Source organism: Pseudopipra pipra, chromosome 8 (genome assembly GCF_036250125.1).
Source record: "Pseudopipra pipra isolate bDixPip1 chromosome 8, bDixPip1.hap1, whole genome shotgun sequence".
Classification (NCBI taxonomy): Eukaryota; Metazoa; Chordata; class Aves; order Passeriformes; family Pipridae; genus Pseudopipra; species Pseudopipra pipra.
The window spans coordinates 14,168,557-14,191,163 of NC_087556.1; the positions used below are offsets into that span (position 1 = coordinate 14,168,557).

General features: G+C 35.9%; 1 protein-coding gene across 7 annotated transcripts in view; it reads right to left on the bottom strand.

Annotated features, from left to right (window-relative positions):
* The window catches only part of LRMDA (leucine rich melanocyte differentiation associated), a 667,757-nt gene that overhangs the window by 101,441 nt on the left and 543,709 nt on the right, over window positions 1-22,607 (bottom strand). For all 7 annotated transcript variants that reach the window (XM_064662649.1, XM_064662650.1, XM_064662651.1 and 4 more), the window contains one exon: window positions 2,237-2,321. In XM_064662649.1, the coding sequence (XP_064518719.1) occupies window positions 2,237-2,321 (85 nt within the window). The remainder of the gene's footprint in view (window positions 1-2,236; window positions 2,322-22,607) is intronic.

Genomic DNA, 22,607 nt, shown 5'->3' on the forward strand with positions numbered 1-22,607 from the left:
ACACTGAAAGCACTCAATGAAGAAAAAACTTGAAGATATTCAGAACCTGTTTAAGTATTTCATTCTTTCCTTGGAGGTTTTTCTATTGACTCCAATTAATCTTTTATGGGCTTGTGAAGTTAGAGATTTTTCTTTGTATAAAAGAAGTTGATTGAGTTAATGGACCCTGCCAGGAGGTTGTTGAATTAGTTGTTCCAACACCTGGAATTCTCAAAAGTTTCCTTAATTATTTCCTTGTGAATATATATATATATATATATTTATATATACTTACTTAAGCTTATCAGATCATGCTAACAATGTCTTTTTAGGGCTAATTTTACCCTTTCTTTGGATGACACTCTCTTCTCCATTCACTTTATTTATAACTGAGTTTAAGCACAAGGAAATTCTCAGGATATTTAGCATACAGAGCATAAGATCTCTGAGAAGAGTAAAGACAAGTAATAATTACGTGGATAGCTATAGGTAAAAAGTTCGTAATTTGGGGAATATAATTTTCCCCTTTCATTGCAAGAGAGCAGGTATTCTCAAATCTTAGTGATGCCAGTGGTGCTTAGAACCTGGCAAGCTCCAGTTCTGAATGAACACCCACATGGACATGTCTGCAATGCCTGCTAGAGCCACACAATTGCTTTACTGCAAGAGAAGTCAATCAATAACGCAGGCACACAACTTTTCATACTTAATGCTACTGGCATTTCTTTTGCCAAGTCAGATAACAAAATCAGCCATGAAGCCACACTTCCAATTCACCATCATCTAAATAAAAAGATCTGAGAATACGTGGCATTTAATGGTACTTTTTATGTATTTTTATAGACTTCAGGGATGTACAACATTCTGTCATTCTATTTATTGTCTTAGTAGAGTATAGCTACTTAATCCAACACTAGAAATCCAACCTTTAAGACAACATGGTTATCTGAAATTCAAAGGCACTAATGCGGGGGGGGAGAGCAGGAGGGCAATGGGTTGCAGGTTTTCTGTTTTCTGGGGGGGTTTCTGTTTTTATTTTAATCTCCGAAGTCCAGCTGTGTGCTCAAATCTAAGATTTTGGTTGGTCCTTTCTCCTTAGAAAGTATCAGTTTTTACATGAGGTCAGTGTCCAAACACAACGCACTACAGCACTTCCAGGACATCTGATTTCCAGGATGCCATATCAATTTACGCCAAAGCCACAATGTAGCTTCATATTCATCTTCAGCTCTGGTACAATGACAGTTATATAGGCTGCAATGACTTAAAATCTAATCTGTTGCTTTCCTCATCCTTCCCACCTGAATCACAGACCCTTGCTCAGGTGCATTGCCTGCCTGATGCTCTCAGAAAGTTTCAAGCAATATGAAAATCTACTAAAGCTGCCCCCATCTTCTGTAGTGCCGTAGAATTTGAACACACACTAAAATAAGCTACCATCAATTCATAAATGTAAGGCTGACTTTGACTCTGGGATCCTATACAAAACCTGCTTCTACACAAACTATTTACATTATCAATGTAGAAAGAATGTATAACATAGGAAATAAATAAGAGGATCATTGCTCTGTTTTAGGCTAAAAGCTAAAAAAGTGCTCCAAGCTTTACAAATTTCTCCTTTTTTTTTTTTTTTTTAACAGAGGTGAAAAAACTTGGAATGCGCTCTTCCTGACTTCAATTTTCCACCCGTTCCCTGAATTTTTTGTTCCATAGGTATGCAGAAGGAATTTGAGAATTTGCCTAAGGTGTTTTTAAGATCCAAGGATTGATGAAAAAGGAAATTGAACACTGATCTGCCTTTAATGTTGAAAAACAGAGAAGAATCCCTTTTTATTGCAATGAAAATGTGTGAACATTTCAAAATTATAGACCTAAATTGTTAAACTGCCAAAAAGCTCTCACTTTACAAATACTAGAAAGTTTACAAATTCTCTCAAAATTACCAGTGCTGCATGTAATCATCTACTTAGCAATGTTTAAGCACTCTAATCTCTTCACGTTTTTCTCTCACACACACACACAAATCACTGAATGTTATTATCCATAGATTTATTTTCTTTCCCAGTGGACTACCTTTAAATCCTATTTAATATGAGTTAAAATCTGTAGTCTTGACAGGTATGGTTTTCTCATCTAGTGTTTGAAAGGCATGGTGTTCTCTGTAAAGTGAAATGCAGCAGTAACTAATACAGAGAAGTCCTTACAGTAAAGCTTATCACCTTGCAGCAGTTCATACCAATAAAAGTTTAGTTCATACCTCTGTGATTGGTGAGGTCTCTGGATCCGGAAGGCAGAGGTGTATAGTGCATCTCTGGAGAGGCAGAAGCAGCATCAGAGGAGGCCTGTGTGATAAAACCAACATTATCAGCATTCTGAGTGGAGGTCAATGATTATACAAAGCGGATGCACCTGCGAGATGAGTGCTGTGATGGGGTTACAGGTGCACAGAGTCACCAGCCTTGGAGGATTAATTTGTTTTTTGTTAAGGCTGCTTGCAGTCCCTCAAGGTAGCTGTACTCAAAAGAGTTTACACAACAACATAAATGAAGTATCATTGCTAAAAGAATATTTTCATACAGCTAAAAACTTAAAAAAATTACCATTAGGAATTTGTTAGGCAATGCTAAAAATGTTCCTCTTGCTGAAACAGATTGATACGTACCTAAAGGAAGATATGAATGAGTCTACATGTAAGAAAGGAGACAGAAAATAGAAAGCTGGGATTAGACACTTTAGATATTTTTCAAAACTAAAAAGAACAAAAATAGTTTCCTTTTCCACCATCCTGTGAACTAAATGAAGTGATCCATTACAAATTATAGTGCCTATTATGCAAAAAAAGTGTATGAGTATATAGAATTAATAATAAACACTTAAAACCCACACGAGGAGTCTAATAAAAGAATTAAATACGCAAGAAGACTAGGTCAGAAACCTTAATACCAAAATGTTAAGGGAGAAGAGAAGAAACACAAATCTTTCTCCATAATAAAAGCCTCGAGATCCTCTCATTCCAATTTTAAAAAGATTAGACTGTAAAACTATACTCTATAGTAAAGTAATTTCCTTCAGTTGGATGTTTCTGTTGAAGGAAAGAACAATATAAAGCCAAGACAAGCCACATTTACCATCTTGGTTTTTAGTTATAGAGAAGCAGTGTTGCATTGCTGGAAGAAGATATGAAAATAAAGGATTGTGTTGGTGAATATGAATCATCATCAGTTTTTAAAATTCAGTTTAACTTATACAGATTGATATCATGGTAGTAATATGTCCAGTTTCAAATACAGAGTTTGCTCTGGAGTGTTTACAATCTACCCATTTCAACACACATAAAAAGATGATGTGTTTTAATAGAAGACACAAAGGACAATGTTCACTAAAAGTTACACAATAATTTCTAATAGTAAAAATAAGGCAAATAAAGAGAAAAATACAAAAGCTAAACTATTTCTTGAATCTCATGATAAGTTACTAAAGTGAGTCTTGAGAGAATAATTACTATTTTCCATGCAGTTTTTTCCCTAATGAGATATTGACTTGTAAGCTGCAGAAGTCAATCAAAGAAATCCACCACAATCTTACTTTGTAATTAATCATATCCTCAAAATTTATATATTTTTATTAATTGTGAAGAATTAAAAAACAGATTTACAACATCTGATAAAGCTGTAAAATAGGACTATAATATTTCGGGAAAGACAAAGCTTAAATACTGATTCAAATCTTAATTGCCAGACCAAACCTGAGAATGATAATCAGAAATCCACAACAATGAAAATTAATCATGCTAATAGTTTATTAAAGGCTATAACTTAGAAATCTTCTTTGTTGTAGCTATTGGACTCCTAGTTGATAGTATATAAAAATGTTAAGAGCTAAGTGACTGAGTAGATTAGTATATTAAGCTTTTGGAGACCAGCCACCAATTTCTATGTCAGACCATAGTTATAATCCCATTTTTGTCCCTAGCAAAAATCAGGTCACAACATGAATATGCATCATGTATCGAAACAAACGTCTAAATAGAGACTGGTTTGCCTAAACAGCAAGGATGCTACTTATCAGATATGAATAAAAATATAGAATATCCTGCCTCTGCTGACTCACCAGTGATAATAAACCCTGTTCAGGGAACCTCTTCTTCAGAGACATATTGCTATAGACAGAACTCTCACCGTCAGCTAGAGTGAATAATACTTTGATTTTGGTAAGCTGTAAACATGAAGCTCAATCTACTCTGGACTACAAAGTATTGGAAATCTTCTCTCTGATGACCAATATGAGCTGAGGGCACATAACATGTCAGAGGGAGAGATGGAAGCTCCTTATACCCTGCAGTGGGTATTTGAAACTAATTCCAAGAACAGGCATTTGTTCACAACTATGTATTTTCTTTAGGTTGAATGGTTCTGGGTAAGACAAGAACAAAAATGTCACTAACTATTTAACATAAGACTTCATCCCTGTAAATCACTCAAAAACCTGGAGGAATAAGTGGTCTCATACTGTACACTCTAGATGTTATCTGCCTATTCAAGTGTACTTATTTGGGGCTCTGATAACAGGGAAGGTTTCTCTTTGGTACTTTTAATCTCAATTTAGACTGTTGACAGCTTGATGATAGCTTTTCCTAAAATTACTGGAAGAGAGTTTGCCATTTCAGCAATATACCACTGAGTGAGCAAAATTCAAGAGCTTCTAAAAAGGATATTGGAGTGAAGGGGCAATTTAGCTTTATTTCCAATTTCAGGAAAAGCAAGAACAGAAGGGTTTGTTTACTGGTGTTTTACTGTTATTTTATGTACAGTATATAATTCCCTGTCAAATATAGAACAGTTTTCATTACCTTTGAGCTAAGCATTCAGTTAGAGCAACTTTAATTCTATGGAATACCATCCACAGTTAGGATTGTTTTGCACAAACACTGGCACAAGTTCCAAAGCCTGTGCACCAGCAGAAAGACAACTATTTGTTTTCTCTAGCACATGCTGACATTTGGCCCTAAGTTATTTTCCAAAGAGATTTGTATAGATTGCATTACTCTTAATATTCACAGGAATATTATGACAGTGACAGCACTGACATGTGACAGTTATGTCTTCAAGTATTGGTGACATATGCATCAGAAGTTCTTCTTGCTGTGGAAAGTAACTATACGTGCAAAGAGCTTTGAGGAAGGCTGTTTAAAATGGGTGATAGCTTCAGTGTTATAGGAACAGGTCACCGAATAGCTCAATAAAGAAATTCTAACATTATTATTACGGAAGAAGCTTGTATCTTTGCAAACGCTAAAGTCATCCAAGTTTTGCAGTGTATCATAGTATGAGGCTTAAAAGTTACAAGGCAAATAAAGTTAGACTACTCACAGCCCCCAAGTTATGCACATAACCAAACATTTGCTAAACTGAGCTACCTCTCTTCACATTAACCTGTGTGTTTTGTCCAAAGTGTAGTATCCATTTGATACTAAATGGACTGTAAAAGAGTGCCAGATTTTCAAAGGACGTTCATCAAAATTACGGACATTGTAGAAGCTGCATTAGGAAAAAAAAAAACAAAACAAACCATTACTAACCAACCAAAAAAAAAAAAAAAAATCCACCCAAATGAAAAATCCCACCAGAACCCCCCAGAAACTAAATTTCAGGTAACTTTAATTAAAGTAATGGTTACTGTTTAGGAAATTTTGCTTTCTCTTGATGAGCAAGATGTGGCTTGATATTAGCCCATATTGGCTAATATCATTCCATATAATGGAGTATCATTAATACTCATTGATCATTGATATTCTTCTATTTGTGTCACACAGCTTTTACTTGTATCCTAGCATTTCTCTGCTAATATTTACCCTCATTTCTAGGGAACGGCTCAAGTTCTTTCTGCATTTATACACATCAGTAACTGTAGCCATTAATTTATTATACATGAAAAAGTTTACAATACAGGAGGAACAGCAGCATGTTGGCATGTTCCTGACAAGGGTTCAATCAATACACAAGGGAATTATGGAAAAATGTGATAAGTAAAATTCTTTGAATACAAACATCTATATAAATGAAGATTGCCTTAGCTAAATACATTTAATTCTAGGATACTTTCAGAGGACATCATGAAAAGAAATCTTAGTTTGATCAAGAAATCATCCAAAAGAGAGATGGTAGAGAGCAGAATGAGATATGGTAGCAAAACCACATATTAAGAAAATACTGTTTACTACAAAGCTACAGACAAAGACTAAGGATTCTCCTGTGTCCGTTACCTTAGAAAGATTTTAAGCATTTGGGATTTCTCCTTTGCAACATACTTCTTACCCAGTATGGGAATATCTCAAACTTCCAGCATTTCAGAGTGAGACTAATTTCTTTTCAGGGAACTGATGAAGAGGCGAATTTCTTGGGACAGAATGATACTCATTCTCTAGGTCTGACCCGTGGTTACCAAGAAATCTTGTGTTCTGTGATACTGCTGTTTATTTTCATTTATCACTGTTTTAACACTTGTCCAAGTCATCTAGTAATACCATAGAGAAATTACCTTAGCAATTTGAAATTTCATTGCTTCTCATTTGGTGATTTACATTCAAATAAAAATGGAAAACAATATTGTGACATTGCAGTGATCAGCCTGATGGTACATATTCCATTACAAGATGCAAAACTAGGATTTAGAAAGAAAGTGTTATTTATTTCAAAATATTTTTAATATATCCACGGGAAAACTACAATTAAGAATAAAAGAAATCACTGCATTATTCACTTTTTAAACTAACAAAAACATTTTTTTAGAAAGGTATATGAGTAATAGGACAATCTATGGTATAGTTCCAACTTAAAGGATTAACTAATACTTGTTCCCAAAAAAATTTTTTTTTATCTAACAAATGGTAATATTCTCCTGATAAGCTTATTCTGCCTCAAATACACTCAATGCTTAAAATTAATCATATTTTAACAGATTTAGTATAACTACATAATTATAATTTTAAGAAATGTCTCCATAAACATCTACATAGGCTAAGGACTAATTGGATCTCTTGGGCACACATACCTTCCTAAAGAGAAACAATAGCAAGAGTCTTCAATAATTCATCTATATTATCATAGTTAGAAATTGGCCCCCCTTGAGTTTTGAAAAGTTGCCCAAATATCTGTGTACCAATATGGCAGCAATGTGTCAATTCAATCCCTTTGTACTGTATCACTTTGGGTTGAATTTATGACATGCTTGCAGAGAGTATCAAAACACTACTTTAGAGGGTCTGTTTCTTTCCACGACCTCGCAGAGCACTAACCACCATGAGGTCTTTAAGAGCCTGATGACAGAAGAAAATATCACAGGAAGCAACAATACACCAAGTCTTTAACCGTTCCATCCTACGGAATGGTTAGTGAAGAGCAACTTTATTTACAATGTATTTGCTTTTCTGTGAACTTAGGAACCACACAGCCAGGGAAAGAAAGGGGTGAAGTGTGAAAGAAGGGATGGAGACTATAGATATGCAAAAGCAGGTCCTGTCAAGAGCAGGGTACAACAGGTCTGGCTCCCTCTCCCCAGCTGTGATCTCAGCCAGAGAGTTCAAATGGGCTGGCCAGAGTTTGTCACCGACCTTGACACACTGTTATGTACTGGAAAACCAAGAGGTGGCACAGCGTCCTTACTGGGAAAGGCTGCCTTTGTTAAAGGAATGGGATTTCCCACTTTCCCTGCTTCACAGTTAGCAGTTGTCTTTGCTAAACCTCCAGCATAAATTAGAGTCACTTTAATGAAGGGAAAAAAAGTAAACCTTTGAAACATTTGGAAGGAAATTGTCAACTGTCAATTGGCTCTCAAGAGTGTAGGAATCTAATTAGACAAAAAAAAATAAAATTTAATTTGTTTAATCCCTGAATTCCACTTTTCAAGGAATAAAAAACACAATACTTGGATGGTACTAGTAAGGGAACATCATGTGTAGTATCAGGACATACTGTACATCTGCTGCGTCAAAACAAATTTGTAGAGACTAATGGTTCAAAAATACAAATGGCCTGCTATTTTTGGCAACCACACAAGTTCCTTCAAATATTTCAGCTGCTGAAGGAAGTAAAATGGGAACTGTAACTCAGATAAGCCAATCCTCTTTGAATCATGATTTGAGAAACAGACTCTGCTATCCAAATTAAATCTCTCTACTAGACATCTCCTTTTTATAGTTCTAAACACAGGAATAAACAAAAAACATTTCTGACATATTTAAATTTAATTAATAACACAGTTGTTTCAGCTATAATCACTGGATAAGGACTTTGACCTTAGCAAATATTCATTCTGGATATTTTAGCAGCTTATTTGCACATGTAATGCTATTAATACAGGAGGCCAAATTATTGCAGTATTAGGATGAAAAGGAGAACAGTGATCTTATATTTTGGTTGGCCTTCCAATTCCAATAACCTTCAACAGAAAAGGCAAGAGAATTCTGCTTACTTAACAGAAGTAGTGGAGCTTAAGAAGATTCAAAGCATTTTGGATTCAAAGCATTCCCTTATTCTCTTAAAAGAGAGATTACTACTTCTCACTTGAATTTACTTTACCTTTTGGTTTTCACTTAATGTTAAATTGCAAGGTTGAAAGCAGGGTGCAACTGGATCAAAAATGCAAATGAACATCAGATAATTCTTATGCATTTAGGCTTAATTGAGTGTAATCGATATGTCTGGTTTGCAGCCAAATTCAACTATTGTGAAAAGCACCTAATGTATGGACATTATTTTTGGACTACTGAATGCCAGAAAATAATGAGCTGGCATTCAGCCTTGGTGAATCAGCCCTTGAATTTTCATCTAAGAGCAGTTTTGAATTATTACTGAAGATAAGGTGTAAATGTGCAAGGGAATTTTATCCATGTTTCTCCCATGAATCATAAATGAGGAAAAAAATTACAGTCTAAATTGCACTTAAAAGGAATAAAGTCTTTTCATGTCATACATGATTTATCAAAATGATCTCATTTTAAGAGTACTGTGGTGTATCTTGATTAATAACATTAGTAAGCATGATGAATGGCCTCTTTAATGGTAACACAGAATTTATTGGCAAAATCTCTACTTCTACCAAAAAGGGTGGGAAGTAAAATACACAGCAGCTACTAACTTGAAGAAACAGCTTAAGTAAACTCTCTGCTATGTATTTTGCACTTAGACATCTTTGAAAATCCTTAACTGAGTTTATTCTCATGCTCATTTGGAAACAAGTAACAGGTATTACCTGAGGGGCAGCTCTAACCACTACGAAAGTCACTTTGCAGTTCTCTGCAAAACAAGCTGAACTCTGCATGTACTGTAAGAGGAGGTAGTGTATTAAGGTCTTTCGAGAACATTGGCCCCAACCCCTTATGACCTTTTTCAATATCCTCTTCATTTTGCTTTAATATCCTAAATGCTTTCCTTCTTCCATTACTCCATCTTACCCTCCCCCCTCCTCCCTTTTTTAAGCCTGCTCCAGCCTGCCCTAACTAATTTCCTTTTGGGCTGACAGATCAGAGGCCTTCCTACCACTGTTCCTTTTAGACCTGTGAAGCCCTCCTCGTAATCCTGCTGCTTGTCCACAATTAATCTTTCCAGTTGCCACATTATTAACACTACCACCCACAGACAGAGGATGCCTGAGCACGGCTGGACACTCGCTCCCCACTGGAGCATCAAAGTTGTCAATCACACACTAGTCAGAAAGTTGCCTGCTGTCAACATCAGAGGATTTCATCCTCTCCTACCCGCTGATCAAACATTTTTCTTCAGAAGATTAATTCCAAGTCCCCACCCATTTCCTCCCATATCCTCTTTCCCTTTTAGGTTTACTCAATGATCCATCTTCTGTATGGAAAAGGAAGCAGTGTATAATAGAAATCCTTTCAAAACAAAAGTTCAGCAAAACTAAATTCAAATCCCAGCTGTTATCAACCTCTTCCCCCTCCCTCTACCCCCTTCCCGTGCAAGTTAAACACCTTAAAGAGCTTGGATTAGACCTAGTCACAAATGCCTTTCTTTGATCAAAGGCTCCAAGACTTTACACAAATATAATCAGAAGGCAATGACTGCATCTAAGGAGGCTGAATTGATTTGTTCTACTGTAACATATAGCGTACAAAAACACCCGGCAGATTTTTTGACTTCCAAGACCATTCTTTTGAAACTTATATCACTCTAAATCCAAGAATTTTAGCATCTTTTTAACAATATTTTTTCAAGGTCAGTAGACAAAAAGTCTTGTATGGTATTTGCCTTGTATCTTTTTAAAAATCATATCTTAGCTACTCACACTTAAAAGCAAAACGATGCAAGAGATTCTTCAGCTCACTTAGTTCAGCTTAATGAGTTGAAGGAAATTAACTTCACTACTGCCACCTCTCCCTAATCATATGCCACATTCTAATATATTCATTTCTTATAAGTTAAACCTCACTGTTCAACCGGCTCAGTATCTTTCATTACAGTAGTTAACAGAATTTGTCCCTAAAGGAGCACTTAAACATTCCAGCAACTCAACAGTGAATGAAAGCAATACCCATTAATATAATCCAACAAGCAATCTATTCACTGTAAAACATAATGTTAAGTTTTAAAATAAGAATAAATCCATTTAAAATAACACTACAAAATAAATTCAAAGTTGCTCAATCATACTCATCCCCAAAATAGATTTTTTAATGCTTTTTCATCTCCTAGATGGCTATTAATGAAAATCAGGAACTCAACAAAAGACCCGCAGAAGTATAAAACAACAACAAAAAATCTGCTGGCCTTGAATCCTGATCTGAGATTAGGAAAGCATGGGTAAACAATAATTTTATATTTTATGTTGCATTTCTTTACCAGCATCTTTACCTTCCTTACATTCTTCACATATGACACATGCCACCTTCTTTTCATTTACAGTATACAGAATTCAATGGGCTTACATACTAGTAAAATAAAATGCAAGGAAAAAACAAACCAAAAATAAGCATGTCATACCCCAAAACGGAAAACTCTGCAACTGTTGCTAGAGAATTTTGAGTTGTTACAGACAACTATTCTTTGAAGTGCCTTGTGAAGTGAACCACAAATGAATTTCAAGATGCTAGCAGATGCTAACCTTTTTCTAAGTCCCCACCTCATCAATACCCAAACGTGACATTTATCGCATCTCACTTATTGTCCAACAGTTCTGAAGGAGTGAAAGACTAATATAGAGGTTTTAGATATCACAGCTTCAACAGAGGATGCAAAAGCACAGCTAAGTCAGTTATGTGAAGGGAAGTACACTGATAATGCATTAGATTCCAAGTCTCCTTCAGCCATTCCCTGTAATATTTTTGACTAATTACATCACAACTACAAAACATAGCACTAATGGAAGCAATTGCCAAGACTCCTGCTATGCTATGGCATAGCAACAGTACACAAGCTGCATACAAACACTGAAGTAGAACTCAAATACACATTACATACAATACAGTAATTCTATTTTCACAGCCCTCTGTTTTGAAATAAGATGACTCAGAACTTCTACACTTTTTTTTTGCCAACCTGGTGTCCACAGATTCTTCAAAAGCAAAGACAGAATCAGCAAGCTAAATTCCTTTTTTTTTGATAGGAACTTCCAAGACAGTTCCATAAATTAAATCAGTAACGTAATATCATCACTTGCAAATACATTCAATGATAATCAGAGGAATGCAGAACAGTGAATACATTTCACTGATCAGGCATAATTGTTTGCAATGTTAAAGGGCTTTCTTCACTTTGCTATTCATGCTGCTTGCTTTATTTTTTAGGAAGTATGGACAATGCTGCCAGAAAATGAAAGCTATATCCTAAAAATTTATAAGGTACCAGTACTTTAATGAGTGTTGCTGAGTTGCGCTGATCTCCTTGTTTAATAGGCACAGGAATTCAGAAATTGGACAGTTAAAAATGCTTTCAAGGCATCCTTATTCTGTCATGTGGGAATAAAACTGAATTTCAGCTACAATCCCTTGTCACTCTATTTAGTCAGCAGAAGGGGGTGCTGTAGTGTAACCTATTTAAAATGCAAATAGAGTAACTTTTGTAACAGCAGATTAAAACTAGCATTTTATTCACTTGGCATACCCACAGCATACTGAATGCTGGAATCAGACTTGTCACTGCACACCACAGGTTATTAATAGAGCTCAGAATGGTGTTGCTAAATGTGCAAGTTAAAAGCAAATAAACAAAAATGCATTTATCTGTGCTATTTGTTCTCTGGGAGAATTCAGCAAGGCCTGCCTCACACTGCACACTTATTTATCCAAGATCCCTGAGGCTCATTTTTTTTTCTTTAATTATTTGATTGACAGCCACTTACCACAGCCAGAAATTCTGGGAGGATATATGATCTACAACATTAATATTGTAGAGAAAAACACAGGGTTTTTTTCAACCTGGACAAAAAAATACATTAAATAAGACACAGGAAAGAGTCTGTGGTGCACAACAGCTACTCTCTAATAGGCCTTTCTGGACTCTTGTGAACTACTAGCACATGAAAAAAACACAAAGTCAAAGGCTTCAGCAGAAGCAAATCAACACATTGTGCTATGGCTTTACACTTCATTTTCCTACAATGTCAGGTGTCAGGGCAGGCAAACGGGTTTCCCCTCCATATTCAAGCCAATTCCTCTGTTCTTCATCTTGATCTCTCAGAGATTCATCAAAAATGCGATTTAATTACATCTCCTCCCCCTCTCCCCCTCCCAAAAAGAGTGTAAACATGACTCCTTTTTATCTCCTGATACATCTGGACAAGTAGACAATGTGCTAAAACAAAATAAATCTGCCCTGACAGTCACATCAAAGGGTTCAGCTAGGGGCTTGCAGCTACTTAAGGCACAGGAATGTTGTTGCTAAGCATCGCTCTACAACCTATCAGTCTCTTAAAGAAGAGCTTTTTTCTTTCAGAGGGAGATGAGGAAAGCTGGAGAGTGGGAACCAGACTGCAAAGGGAGATTGGGGATTTTGGAGGATTTTGAAGCTTAAAGTGAATTGTGTGAAGAAAAGGGGGTTTGTTTTGTTTTGTTTTGCCTCTTGACATACAGTCTACATTTGTGGGAGGGAAAGTACGGAAGGAAGGAGGGGTTAAAACTTGTTGATGAAACATCATCTGAATTATACCTTTGGATAAAACCAAGAAAAGTCTTTGATATCCTTTTTCAAATCCCGGTACTTACTGTAGATTCAAAATAGAAAGACTGTGACCAAAAGCAATAGGGCTGGGATACCAAGCCTGTTAAAAGTATATTGTGAAATACATCCCATGCCCTGCTTTTCTGACAAGGATTTGATAGATGTGTACATTCCTGAAGAGGTGAAACTGGGAACAATGTCCATATCTAACAAATAAGCTCTACAGAGAAAAGAAACTTCTGATACATATGCACATAGCACAGTTTGGTAGTCAATTTACTAGTAAAAACTATTCCCTTCAGAAAAATCTTCAGTCTTCCACATTGTGCCTTGCAGGACTTGATTTGTATGTTTAGTGCTTAAAACTCCAAAGGAGCTAAATTATACTAATTCAAAATACAGCTATGATGAAATGGACAGCTAAAAATTCAAATTATGCTCTCCCCTCACAGACATAGGAACATACCCAAGGCAGAAAGACAATCCAGCCTGGAAAGTACACTCAAGTTTCAAAGCTTAATTATCCTGAAGGTAAGCTAAGAAAATGAGTAGTTTGGTCACAGCAACACTGAGATCCGAATGAGCTGTGGTCACACATCTTTGGTTTTTAAAAACAGTTGAAAAGTTTAAAAACATCCTCCTTCCTTTTTAAAAATTAAACAAAGAAAACATGAAATGGACTCATTCTACATGCAGGGTAACTATCAAGAACATGAACAATTACCAAGCCCATGATATTACACAAATAAATAACACTTAGCATTATCTTCAGCGCTATCATATTTATTAAACGGTGACTGAGGGCAGCAGTAACCATTTTTATTGTCCCATATAGCTCTTATTTTCTAATTAAACAGAAGGTTATTTCCACTGCCAATGCAGCCATTTATCTTATTTGAGTGTTACATAATATTTTTTCCCAGCCAAGCCTGACTATAAAGTGTTCTGTGTGGTGAACTGTGGCCCAACTTGCTTTCCTGTTTGGTAATCATAGAAATGGGCCATTTCGTGCTGTGTTAATAAATAAACTTTTTGCAATTTCTCCTAAAACATGATAAAGCTTATACTTTGTCCTACCCTCTAGCTTCAATACAAGGGCAATGAGCTGTATTATTAAAGATATAGGTCAAGCAAACCTGATGATTTCAATCCTGTGGGGTGCTTTAGAAACTGTTGTCATATTACTGAGATCATTCTGCTGTTCCTAATTATTCCTCTTGGTTGCTTCACATTTCAAGTGATTTCTCTCACACTTATGTCAAAATTTATAAGCTGCTCCGTGTAACAACACTACATTATTTCCTCACTTGTTATGGTAATATAGGACAGAAACTAGGAGAATGCTTTAATCTAGCTGACAAGGATAATGTAGTCTAGAAATGTAATAAACTTTGCATTCTACTACAAAGTTGTGGGTTTTTTCCCTACCATGAAACATTTCATATAGATAGACATCTTAGAAAAACTAATTGCTACAATAACTTGAATATCCTCTTATCTGAGTTGCTTTTATCAGAAAAAATGTATCAGCATTAAAGCATTCACTCCAATAGCTTGTGCATTCTCCTTATTCCCATAATTGCTATTCTGCAACATTCTGTTGACTGTACTGTAAAACTACATGCTGCTGAAGGAAACCTCTTTCCAAGAAGTCTGCACATCACACTAACAGTGCAAAACATTTCTAATTAACCAGGCTGGGCTTTAACAGTGCTGTAACACATCTTGGGCTGACTGGCACAAAATTTTATTTGCACTAAGTAGCTTTAGACTGGGAAAACATAAAATCAGCTTCATGCGATAGCTTCATGTTCTATAGTGTTTTTTGAAGGATTTCAGAAAGTAAAGAGAGCTGCCAGTGGAAAAGACAGTCTAATGAAACATTTGAATTTTAAAGCCAGTGTGGCTACTGCTTACTGTGGGCGCTAAGCTATGGAAGCATCATTTCCTTCAGAACATACTAGAAGGTACAAAATTATGTTAACCCCTGCCGCCCAAAAAACCCAAGCAAACAAAAGAAAACAACAAAAAAACCCAACCCAACAAACAAGCCAAACTAAAACACAGTTCCTGTTAGAAAATGTCATATGAGTAACTCAAATCTGACATCCATACTAATATTTCTGGGGATAATTTTGGTCAATTTGTTTGTATGTGCAATTTGCTGTATTTGTCAAATGTGCAATGGGTTTTAAAGTGCTTTTAGTCACAAGCAAACTGAAAAAAACAGATTACAATAATATGAGAGTGAGTCCAGTGCTTCAAAGCCATCAGACAATAAAATAGGAATAGGAGCACTAGTCCATAATGGCAACCTTTTAAGGGACTTTTTCCAGATAAGTGAAAAGCAATATTTAATTGAGCATGCATACAGGAAACAGAGAGGAGACAAAGATGAAGCTTGTGTTTTCTCAGTCAGAAATACTCTCCACCAGCAATGTCAGGGAGGAAAAAAATAACACTGAACAGATTTCTGGTTTTGCCTCTGTTCCTACTTCTGTCTTCATTGAAAGAGCTGATGACCTGACTGAAGGTAAACTTTGCATGGTTTGGAGGAGTGTGGGTGGGGAGGGGTCAAGAGGCAGAAACAATATCTTCTGAAGGCTTTCATGTCTGGATCTCAACTAGAAGAACTGGAGCTCCTGTCATGGCCTGACAATTGGCAGGGTGAACTATTCATATGTTTTTGAGATTTCCCTCTTCTGTGAGGTCTTCTGTCCCAGACAGAAGACCCAGCAGGTATGAAAGACACACTTTGCCTCTTTTGGCTTTTCAGCTACCACCTGTCAATAAGTAAAACTGTCTTGAAAGCTGATGATTTTTTAAGTGTGTCTGTGTTCAGATTTGTTTTCACAGTGGACAGCCAAAACAAGGCAATGTCCCAACTACATTTAAAAATTCTAAAGAAAGAGCATTTAGGCCTTATGACTTCAGAATATAAACATAAGTATTTTAGGGATATAAACTATGTGATTAATCAATATCCTATTAATTTGTAAAGCATCTGCTTATAAAACAGAAACAAACTCTGATGGGAATGATTAACAATGGGAACAGCAATTAATTTTAGGATCCTCACAAATGAATGCATGAGAAATAAGAAATCATACACAAAAGCATTAAACTACAGAAGAGCGGTACCACATCATTATATTTCCATAGGTTTTGGTGAATCAAAATAAACTAAAAAACCCTGGGAGACACTGGACACTATAAAAGGGAGAGGCAATAAAAATAGTTATGCAAAATACAATTATATAATGTTGTTAAAACAAGAAACACAAGAATGGAGTACAGAAAAAACAGTTATAGCACTTATGATTTAGTTTCATCTAACTCCATAATAATGTCCTACATAAAGTAGTCCAGAACTGCCTGAGACTTCTTGTCCATGTTTACATATCAGAAATACATAAATAATTTTTATAATTACTTTTCTTGAACTTATTAGTAATTGATGTACACTTTTTCAATTTATTTGGAAGATACCTTCAACCCTGCAGGAGAGGAGAGAAAAAACAGCAGAAGAGTTGGTTTAACTCCAAAGTTCTCTTCCAAGCTCTATGTGTGGAGTTTTTGGAGTTCAGTCTGCCCACAAAATACTGGTAAGTGAGAAATTTTTATTCCTTGAGGTGATGGATTTAATGAATACTGTCCTAGAATGCATTGGGTTCTGTCTCTTTGAGAGGCTTTCTATGCTCTCACTGAAGAAATGCTCTAACTTATGGTGCCTACCCACACATTCCAGAAAGTTCCTAACAAAGTCTATCCCTCAGCTGAAGAAACTGTTCCCCCAAATTTGCATAATTTCAGGACATACTACAATTCAGGGATGAGAATAGGGGTTTTTGTCAGACAGAGTAACTGCTCATTTATAGGACTGTTGAACTTTTCTTGGTTTCAGCTGTTACTATGGTTACTTATACAGCTGACATGTACTGAGCACTTCCAGTCTTGGCTAAAAAACTGCCATCTATGTACAGTCTGTCACAATCCTAGGAAATCTGCTCCAACAAATCAATGCTGCCATTAAAATTGTTCTTTTTTTTTCTGCCCTGGTGTGTAAGCTTCAGTGACAACAGCTGGTTCTTGCATTCACTTCCCATATTAGATGGAAGCTCTGAATCTTATTCCTTCTGTGGTTGTTCTCTTGAGGTGATGCTATTTGCATACTGTGATCAACTCTCCTCTTCATGTCCCCTTGGCTATCAAAGACAGACAGAATCTCCTGAAATTTCTCAGCATAATTTATGCCACCCAATCTTCCAAGAAACCTTGTACTCCCAGTTCTTCTTCAGTCTCCCATAAACTTTGCAGAACCACAGGCTTATCCAAATATAAACATGGTGTTCTACTAGCTTTTGTACCACTAACAAGTACAATTATAATATTTAAATATCCCCCTTACTGAATACCATAAAGGAGTATCAGATGAAACTATTAAAATCTAATTATTTTAGGTCTTATCTCACCTAGAAAAAGGTTACACAGCACTGGGCAGAAAAACTGATCTCCATGAAAGCATGTCTGCTTTGTCAACATCAAATCTGTTCACTGGTACTTAACTCACTGAACACATGCCATGTTGAATTTGTACCGTTCTAGCTCCTTAACAAAATAATTTATGTAATATTTGATAATTATATTACAAAACCTAATGGAAATCGTTGTTATCAATACTGAAGCCCACAGCTTCCACTGACCAAAGGAACAAGATATCCTTCTTCCACTCCTATTGTCATCTCTCTCTCATTCTTTTCACCTCGAGTTGAATCTACCCCTTGTCAATGAGACAACACTTTCAGCAAAGCGTACACATTGACAGAATGTAATAAATACATTGTGAATGGTAGTGTTGCCCACAGAAGTTGGAGGTACTCTCATTATAAAATACCAAAGGAACCCTGACATTTACAGATATAAGCATGGATCACTAAACCGGGCAAGTAGTGGGAGTGGAAAGAATATTTGCCTTTTCCAAAACCAGAATATAAAAATCTGCTACCACAAGCAGACAAAGCAAACAGAAAAAGTAAAACTACTTAAGGAACTGAAGCTAAACAGAAAGACCAAATAAGCCTGGATAACTTCAAAAGCTGCTTGCACTCATGTCTGGAGTACAACTAAGCACATAAAACGATGTAAAATGAAAATGATGCAAAAATATTCCACTGTACATACACAATCACAGAATCGGTTAGGTTGGAAGGGACTACAGAGGGTCATCTGGTGCAACCTCCCTGCTCAGACAGGGTCATCCTAAACCACATTGCACAGGATTGAGTCCAGACAGTTCTTGAGTATCTTCATTGAGAAAGATTCCACAACCTTCCTGGGCAACCTGTTCCAGTGTTCGGTCACTCACACAGTAAAGTTCTTCCTCATATTCAGGTGGAACTTCTGTGCATCAATTTCTGCTGCTGCCTCTTGTCCTAATGGAGATACCTTTTTCCTAAACTACTGTTTCTGTGTGATAATAGAGATCCTGTGAGTTTAAAATTCAGCTAGCCAACCAAATATAACAATTTTTTGCTGCAGTTCTGCATTGACAATAGTTTCTGAAGGCATAGCAGCATAGAGTCCTTCTCATTGTTCGAACATGTCTTGTGTATCCTCAGAAGTTACATTTCCTCCATTGCATTAGCTTTATAGGGGGAAATTCCATTTGAATAAGTTTTTGCATTGGGTCAGAATTTAACATGAATTTTCATACCTGTCTGAAGCAGGACTGGTAATCTAACAGAGGAGGTGATGCTCTAGATGCTCTCTCTTTCCCATTTGTAAGCGCATCTGTAAACTCCTCATAGCAGACTTTAACACAATTTTGATGCAAAAGGTGCTTAAGCTCTGTACTGCCCACAAGACCAGTACAACATATTCCGGCCATTTTCTTCCATTCTGACAAGTGTCTCAAGAGTATCACCCAGTCATATGTCTCTCACAGCAACAGAAAATAACCCATTGCTAAGACATCTGTTGGCAGGAGTAGTTTTGCGGAGGAAGGGAAATAAATTCTTCAAGTTGCATCTCTATAACTGTACATAAATTATACTCTAAAATGCTTAACTGAATGGTTTTGATTTGTTCTTCATTGTCGTTCTGTTTGGGTTTTTTGGATTTTCTTCTTTTATCTATTAATATAGAAGTCGAAGATAGGGGTTGTAGTAGAAAATCTAATGTTTAGGTCTACTTGCTAGAACACTGAATTAATTGTTCTATAAACATAAATTCTCAGACACCATAATGAAACAAAATGAACAGAGCTAGCTTTCATATCTCTGCCTCCTCTGCTCCAGTTAGCTTCAAGTGTGAATAACAGAAATAAATATCAAGGCAAATATCTTCAGATATTCAGATTTAAAAGAAAGATTTATTTCCAGTTACATGTATTCTAAAACCTGTGGAAGAAATGCTAGAAAAATATTATTCATATCATTCTGTAGTTTCAGCACTGGACTTTGGTCTCAGTGGCCACCTCATGGCATGACAGTTTTTGTTAATATTATATCTATGGGCTGCATAAAGTAACAAAGTTAAAAACAAGATGACATATTTTGACTATTCACATCACAATTCACTTTCTGTTACTTATAACTTTAGATTAAATTATTAGAAAGAGATTGATGAGCCAAAAGTTTTACACCTTGTAAAGCAACTGCTCCAACAGCATTATTTAAAAAATTGAAACTTCTCAGTTCCTTAAAATGCAACTGTTGCACATGGAATTCACTTATTTTCTCTCACTGAAGCACCTGTGCACTAAAGGATCCCCCCCGCCCCAAATCTGGCACTTTAGATACCATATGATTTTATTACTCAGAAATACTTTATTACTGCAATAAAACTGCACTTTCCACTTTTCCACTGTCACTTACATACTGAATGTTAAATCAAAAAAACTGAAGTCAAAACCTCTGTTGATTCCACAGGCAGGACATTATATGTTAATAAGGGCAGTACAACTGAGCAGGAAAAGAAAAATGTCCCCAGAAGTTTACATAGTTACACATATTGAATTTCTGGTTTTAATGTTATTTTGTTTCTTGAAGTGCCATCACCACAAAGAGTAACTGAGAACCATCCAGCTGTGTAGCAAATAAAATGCCCAGTATTTGCACTTTCATATTGCTGCCTGAGAGAAGCACCCAAAAGGTGGTCCCTTTTTAATAGTTTCACTTCTATGTATTTTGGCTAGAGAAGATTGGAAGATTGTTAACCCAAACAGATTTAGGCATCTGTACCTAGCAGAACTGCAAGTACATCAGCATAGGAGAAAAATGTCATGTTCTAGGTTGGTTAAGATGTTAACTTGATTAAGACTCCCATCATCTATCTTATTTTGCTGTCTAAAATATTCTTGTACATGAAAATTCTTCTGTATCTTATTTTCTTCAAGCTCTTATTTTTCAGATTGCTCTGTGGAGATTCATTTTTTTTTTCTTTTCCCCTATAAAACATGTCTCTGAAACCAAGCTGCTAAGTATTCTCCTGTGCTAGCAAAAGAAGTTAATACAGATGCTTTCTCAATCCATTTGTTAGTTTACGGATATAATCTTGAAAGAAGAGAAACAGCCAACTAAATAATGGTTCCTGTAAACATGGTATTTAATGCATGAACAATTTAACCTCAATTTTCATCTGAGAGGGAAAAAACCCTGTTACACATTTGAACATATTTCCAAAGTTATATTTTATTGTAACCACACTCATCCTCTCTGGTATAAACAGACAGAAATACAGGAACATCAGAAATACATCTGGAGAAAGAAAACAATCTTTTCTGGCTCAGCTATTTAAAATAAAAAGGCAATCATCACCCACTGCCATCACTACTTGTAGAGAACCTCTTTCATCAGGCTCAGATTCATTGACCAAAAGAAGTGTAAAGCTAAAGTAAGTAGAAGACTTTTCAGTGAAACAAATACTAATCTACTTGGTTCTCATCTTGCAGAATGTAACTAACTTTTTTTTCTGCTTTAATACTTAACATTAGCTTATCTACTCCCTTCTCTCCATTTCCATCTACAGAATAGAGAAGTTGTCTGTTTGTTTTAAAAACTTTTGCAGTTTTTTAGTGAATTAATCTTAAAAGAACACTTTTTCAACTTCCCAGAACAAGAGGCACTGGGTATTCTTCTGAATGTTGGATACTCGTCTAAAACAAGTTCCATCTATCACTAGTTAATATGGCTCTAAAATACGTTTCTCCAAATAACTAAAATCATTAGAAGACTGATGAAAAAGAGTCATTTTTATCATGCACTGTGTCTGCTTTCTGAAATAGCCACACCTAAAAATAAATTAATCAAAATAATAAAAACAATGAAAAATGCTCATTCTAGATCTTGGATAAAATGCTTTTTTTTTCTTTTTTTTTCTTTTTTTTTAAAACAATGAACTTTGTATGACAATTGGTAAAAATAAAACATACAAAAACCACTTGGTAAGGGCTGGAGACTTCTACATAGCTTTAATTTTTTCAGGTCAGCATTTAACCATATTCTTACAAGACAACCTGAATAGAGGTAAGTTTAAGCTTTTTCCTGAAGCAGATCTGATACAACAGTCCTAGGAACTACTGTAATTTTATCGTGTGCATGTCCCAGTGCTTTAGGTTCCTCAGAGACAATTTTAGTCCAAGAGATTGTTTTTTTGCCATGCATTATAGATTTTAACTAATATCCTGTGCTTTGCAATGGATTTTATAATTTTAAAATTAATTTTGGATTTTAAAAACTCGTTGTTAAATCAAGAAAGGCTGATAATAATGTTAGACTTGCAACTTTGAGAAAATCAGACTGTGATGTTCTACCCACCAGGAATGGCGTTGAGTGAATACTTAATGATTTACCAGTTCTACTTGGCTGAGCTTGCATCCTGTAAATGGATCATATGATCACTGATCACAAGTTAAACTGCTTTTGTTTCTCGCATGGCATCAGCCGAGGGTCTGTTGTACAGTACTAGAGGTTCGTGTGCAACTCTGTGTAAGACAAGGGCAGGTTACATGCAATAGGCAGTTAATGGCTCATACCAGCAAGCCCCCAGCTGAATGGAGCTCATGAGGTTGAATTTTAAGAAGGTAGCTGACCTTGCAGCTGGGAGCTTTAACTGTACTTTTACCCATTTGTACCTGGATAAGTAAACAGTTACTGAATGCTGAAGGGGCCTGAAAGCACTATTTTGGCCAAAGGCTAATCCCCATTCTTTGTGGATGAAAGGAAACGAAAACAAAACAAACAAAAAATATTCTCTGCTTCAGGTAACACAAAGGTAAAACTGCAATAAACAAATCCATTAGTTTTAAGCTTAATGTTGCCTTACCCTCCATTTCTAATGAGTGAATCAACCATTAAAAAATACTGAATTCTTTTTAAAATGACAGAAACATTATAATCACAACAAAAAGGATATATACAATATAAACCAAAATGACTCAGAAAGGTTTGTCTCAGGTAG